The following is a 6,155-nucleotide window of genomic DNA, read 5'->3' as shown; positions in this document are numbered from 1 at the left end:
ACGTCCCTTCCGTCTTCAAGAGAGCGAGAGTTGCACCCCTTCTGAAAAAACCTACACTCGATCCCTCCGATGTCACAACTACAGACCAGTATCCCTTCTTTCTTTTCTCTCCAAAACTCTTGAACGTGCCGTCCTTGGCCAGCTCTCCCGCTATCTCTCTCAGAATGACCTTCTTGATCCAAATCAGTCAGGTTTCAAGACTAGTCATTCAACTGAGACTGCTCTTCTCTGTATCACGGAGGCGCTCCGCACTGCTAAAGCTAACTCTCTCTCCTCTGCTCTCATCCTTCTAGACCTATCGGCTGCCTTCGATACTGTGAACCATCAGATCCTCCTCTCCGAGTTGGGCATCTCCGGCGCGGCCCACGCTTGGATTGCGTCCTACCTGACAGGTCGCTCCTACCAGGTGGCGTGGCGAGAATCTGTCTCCTCGCCACGCGCTCACCACTGGTGTCCCCCAGGGCTCTGTTCTAGGCCCTCTCCTATTCTCGCTATACACCAAGTCACTTGGCTCTGTCATAACCTCACATGGTCTCTCCTATCATTGCTATGCAGACGACACACAATTAATCTTCTCCTTTCCCCCTCCTGATGACCAGGTGGCGAATCGCATCTCTGCATGTCTGGCAGACACATCAGTGTGGATGACGGATCACCACCTCAAGCTGAACCTCGGCAAGACGGAGCTGCTCTTCCTCCCGGGGAAGGACTGCCCGTTCCATGATCTCGCCATCACGGTTGACAACTCCATTGTGTCCTCCTCCCAGAGCGCTAAGAACCTTGGCGTGATCCTGGACAACACCCTGTCGTTCTCAACTAACATCAAGGCGGTGACCCGTTCCTGTAGGTTCATGCTCTACAACATCCGCAGAGTACGACCCTGCCTCACACAGGAAGCGGCGCAGGTCCTAATCCAGGCACTTGTCATCTCCCGTCTGGATTACTGCAACTCGCTGTTGGCTGGGCTCCCTGCCTGTGCCATTAAACCCCTACAACTCATCCAGAACGCCGCAGCCCGTCTGGTGTTCAACCTTCCCAAGTTCTATCACGTCACCCCGCTCCCCCGCTCTCTCCACTGGCTTCCAGTTGAAGCTCGCATCCGCTACAAGACCATGGTGCTTGCCTACGGAGCTGTGAGGGGAACGGCACCGCAGTACCTCCAGGCTCTGATCAGGCCCTACACCCAAACAAGGGCACTGCGTTCATCCACCTCTGGCCTGCTCGCCTCCCTACCACTGAGGAAGTACAGTTCCCGCTCAGCCCAGTCAAAACTGTTCGCTGCTCTGGCCCCCCAATGGTGGAACAAACTCCCTCACGACGCCAGGACAGCGGAGTCAATCACCACCTTCCGGAGACACCTGAAACCCCACCTCTTCAAGGAATACCTAGGATAGGATAAAGTAATCCTGCTCACCCCCCCCCCTTAAATGATTTAGATGCACTATTGTAAAGTGGCTGTTCCACTGGATGTCAGAAGGTGAATTCACCAATTTGTAAGTCACTCTGGATAAGAGCGTCTGCTAAATGACTTAAATGTTAAAAGTAAATGTACTTTATAGGAGCCAACATCGCCACACATGGCGGGAACCAACCACATGGCGTACAGAGATATCACTATGCAAACCAGCATATTGACGACCAATGAGGAGGCCTCTTCCTCCTCTGGTTGGCTGGGTCCATTTCATCCCGCCATGCGAGATTCTAGGTTTATGGGTTTGATGGACACAGAGCTCCAGAGCCCTGATTCACGCTGTGTGTGTGTGTGTGTGTGTAAGAGTCGCTGCAGAGCGCTACACTAAGCCTATTTCCGACGGAATATTGACAGAAGTCAACTCAGAAGTCACTACCGCTTGTAGATGTGTGTTTGAGGTAGATCGTCCATCCTCCTGTCATTGTCTGTTCTGCTCTCACATCTCCACAAAAACATCCAAATGCATTGAATTTAATACCATTTTTTAACTTTACTTCCATCATATGGCAAAATACATCATATACTCATTGAACATGTTTTTTTAGTATTGCTTTAAAAAGATAAATAACATTGTGTATTACATATTAGTTGACGCTAGCTGTTATGTAATATATTAGCTTAGCTTTTTAAATAAATAATAATAGTAGAAAAGGGATAACTGACTTTCTTATAGAAAATAAACAAAATAGCATTGATGTCACAATTTCACAGTGGATAATACTCCAAATAAAAATTACATTTGCAATGTTAGACAAGGAAAAATAATGAACTTTCTTATAGGAAATAAAACAAAATAGCTTGTAATTCTCCTCTTCACTGATACGAAGCAGATCATTCAGTCAGAGCACAAACAGACACATTAAAAAACATTATCCCATAACTAGATATTACCCAATAGTACAGAAAGTTGACTACATAAAAACCAATGAGAACTGTCCTGCTTGGAGGACAATTAATGATTCTACTCCACTGTACTTAGCCGGTGGTACTGAAACCATAAGATAAAGAATTCAATATTAAGTAACTTTTTTTATACTGAGCATTTACGGTCTGTGACGAAAACTTTGCGAAGCTAGAGCAAGGGCTCTTGATCCTGTCTGTATCCGACAGCGTGATCAGTAGTAACTGGGCTGTCCCTGAAAGAGAGCTGGGGCAACTGAGCCACAACTCAACACTGCAGAGAGAATGAACACACAGCACCACCTGCTGGTCACACACTCACTACAACCAAAACACTTTCAAAAGACATTGGTGCACTCAGAAAAAAAGGCACTATCTAGAACCTAAAAGGGTTATTCAACTGTCCCTATAGGAGAACCCTTTGAATAACCCTTTTTTGGTTCAAAGTAGAACAATTGTGGTTCCTGGTAGAATACCTTTGGGTTCCATGTAGAACCCTTTCCACAGAGGGTTCTACCTGGAACCAAAAAGGGTTCTCCTATGGGGACAGCCGAAGAGTGTGGGTAGAAGGGTCTATCAATTCAACACCTCTACAGTATCCATCTGTCTGATCTCTCTCTCTGGCTGTACTTGGTATATACACTCTTGGGACTGGGTGTGTGTTGTGTGTTTAGTTGTTGACATAGATGTTGATGAGCTTTCTGAGGTCCTCTTTCTGACACATCGCTACGGGCTGGCGTTGCTCCAGTGAGGTGCTGATGAACCAGCCGGGGAACTTGGCCCACCTCAAAGGTGGTCAGGGAGATGCCTTTGGTTGTCATGTAGAAGAGGAAGCGGGCTGTGTCTTCCTGAGTGCTGATGGTCCTCAACTGATCGTCAGAACTCCGCTGAGAAAGAGAGAATGGGAGGGCAGGAGAAATTATTAGGATGATGAGAGGTGAATTGAGTATGTAAAGGTAAGTGTGTATGTGTGAGTTTGTGAGAGTGATAGACACACCTCCAACTGTAGGATGGGAGCTGTGCTGTCTGTCTGCTTGGAGCAGGACAAGTTGAAGTCCCTACTGGCAATCCTCAAGGCAACCGGCTGGGCCTGGATAGTGTGGGAGTTCTTCATATTAATATTATACATGGAGAGGTTGAACCTCTCTCTCTCTGAGAGAGAGAGAAAGAGAGTTAAAGGCCATTTTCACAATTTTAACACAACTATGATGTTACCAAAATTGGTAAAGGCTGCCAAAAACTACGCTTACGGAATGCTTGCACTGTGCTTACAGTGTAGTTTGGCAGTTAGCCTACCTCTCTGGTGGTCGATGCCGCCCCGCAGTGTAACGGCACGTAGCACCATGGTTTCAGGGTTGTGCACCAGGCTCTTCTGGTAACTGTCACACAGAGTGCACTGCTGGGGGCTGTCCAGTCGCTTGAAGGTCCCCTCAGCCTGTTTATCCACCGCTCCCTCTGGCTCCTGGACCCGCTCCATCACACACTCTACACAAAGGAGTGGAAGGGGGAGATGGAGAGAAAGAGGGGTGGGGGACATGGGACAGGGACCATCAATTCACTGAAGTGTTAACAGTGATCTGGGCCTAAAGAAACAGAAAATCAGTCTAGAGTACAGTCTAATCAAATAGTATAGATCGTCTATTGGTGACTGTACGGCACGGCAGCCTATGTACCTTCCAACAGGTTGTCCATGATGATGCTGGAAAGCTGGTCGTCGGTGCACTCCATGCCCAGGGCAGTGTGTGTGGAGTCGGACTTCTGAAAGGTGTTTCATCCTGTGCAGCACCATCACCAGGTGATGCTGCTGGAGAACCTCCAGGTCAAAGGTCAGGCCCTTGTGCAGCTCCATCTCTGGTCCACCCTACACACATACAAGTAATCAGAATGATTACAAGTAGCAAAACATTTATAAATTCTGTCAAGAATTATATATATGTATTTATATTTCTGGAGTTGCCCCAGGTATCACTCAGTTTTAAAGGTTCAAAGAGATTTTAAAGACTGTTCTATTTAACATGCCACCACTTTTAAGGCAATTTAATATCATAGTGCCTTATTGGTCCTCTTTATGTATGAGCACACTGACTCAACCTACGTTTTTGATGTTCTACAACTAGTGTACCCTAATCCTTGTAGCGCTTGCCATTCTTTTTTATACAATGTGTAGCAAAATGTCTTACCTTCGCACCAGGCAGGCAGCATTCCGCATCAAACTCCATACTCTTCGAATAAGAGCTGCACAGAAAAAACACTAAAGGTGTTTGCCTTAAATCTAAATTTTTTAGCCTACCATTAAATACCTGAAATGAATTGTATGACTATTTTCTATCTTTTTAAAATGTATTTTGAAAAGTGTATTTTGAAAAGTTTTGTACGTTTTTCTAAATACCCTACCTTTCGAGTGATCGTTTAACTCTTAGTGGTTGAAGCGTGAAAATGATGCCAACTGTGCTTTAGTAAACTCTACTTGTCTCTGGGACATGGGAAACTCCTACACCTGCTCACAGTTTAATCACTAGCTGGGTTTCTAGTTGGCGACAGACTTTCATGTAAATAGTCACAAATTCGCATGTAGAAAATATGCGTATTTTCCCACCTGTAACCACATTTCCATCCACATAGCGAGTAAAGTCATACCATATAAAAACAATTCACGACAGCTGTGATGGAAACAGGAAGTTTAGGTACAATTGTATAAATGCCAACAGATTATTTGTTTGTAAAACATGGTGGGATTTTAATTATGCGAGAAATGGAGGTGGAAACGTCTTTATGCGCAAATATTGATATAATAACCATCATATCCAAGTAAACTTGGAATCACGGGATGATATGGTTTGTGGTCCACCCACTACTACTATAATAACTTATTTCAGAAACACAAGTTGCTGACAGGTAAATAAAATAGAGCACACAGCCATGCAATCTCCATAGACAAACATTGGCAGTAGAATGGCCTTACTGAAGAGCTCAGTGACTTTCAAAGTGGCAGCACTGTTTCCAACATGTCAGTTGCCACTGTCAGCTGTATGTGGTGTTATTGTGAAGTGGAAATGTCCAGGGGCAACAACAGCTCAGTAGGGAAATGGTTAGGCCACCCAAGCTCACAGAACAGGACCACTGAGTGCTGAAGCATGTAGCGCATAAAAACTGTCTGTCCTCGGTTGCAACTCTCACTACCAAGTTCCAAACTGCCTCTGGAAGCAACTTCAGCATGTTAACTGTTTGTTTGGGAGCTTCATGAAATGGGTTTACATGGCCGAGCAATCAAATCTGGAGCAGTGGAAACCTGTTCTCTGGAGTGATGAATCACGCTTCACCATCTGGCAGTCCAATGGATGAATCTGGGTTTGGAAGATGCCAGGAGAATGCTACCTGCCCAAAATCATAGTGCTAACTGTAAAGTTTGGTGGAGGAAGAATATTGGTCTGGGGCTGTTTTTTATTGTTCGGGGTAGGCCCCTTAGTTCCAGTGAAAGGAAATCGTAACGCTACAGCATACAATGACATTCTAGACGATTCTGTACTTCCAACTTTGGGGCAACAGTTTAGGGAATAACCGTTCCTGTTTCAGCATGACAATGCCCCCGTGCACAAAGTGAGGTCCATACAGAAATGGTTTGTCGAGAGGAGTGTGGAAGAACTTGACTGGACTGCACAGAGCCCTGACCTCAACCCCAATGAACATCTGAGCCCTCTCCTGTACTCCCTGTTCACCCACAACTGCGTGGTCATGCACGTCTCCAACTCAATCATCAAGTTTGCGGACGACACTACAGTGGTAG

The 6,155-nt window shown here is 45.8% G+C and overlaps 1 protein-coding gene across 1 annotated transcript; it reads right to left on the bottom strand.

Annotated features, from left to right (window-relative positions):
* Positions 1–3,041: 3,041 nt before the first annotated feature.
* il1b (interleukin 1, beta) lies at positions 3,042–4,223 on the bottom strand. Its single transcript, XM_064940986.1, is given in 6 exon segments — positions 3,042–3,152; positions 3,154–3,253; positions 3,367–3,517; positions 3,668–3,856; positions 4,045–4,136; positions 4,138–4,223. Coding segments are annotated over 6 exon segments (726 nt in total). The 5' UTR covers positions 4,221–4,223.
* Positions 4,224–6,155: the final 1,932 nt, after the last annotated feature.

The sequence above is a fragment of the Oncorhynchus masou genome, chromosome 28 (assembly GCF_036934945.1).
Source record: "Oncorhynchus masou masou isolate Uvic2021 chromosome 28, UVic_Omas_1.1, whole genome shotgun sequence".
NCBI classification, from domain to species: domain Eukaryota; kingdom Metazoa; phylum Chordata; class Actinopteri; order Salmoniformes; family Salmonidae; genus Oncorhynchus; species Oncorhynchus masou.
Note: the sequence above shows the minus strand (reverse complement) of the source record. Positions and strands in the feature narration are given on the sequence as shown.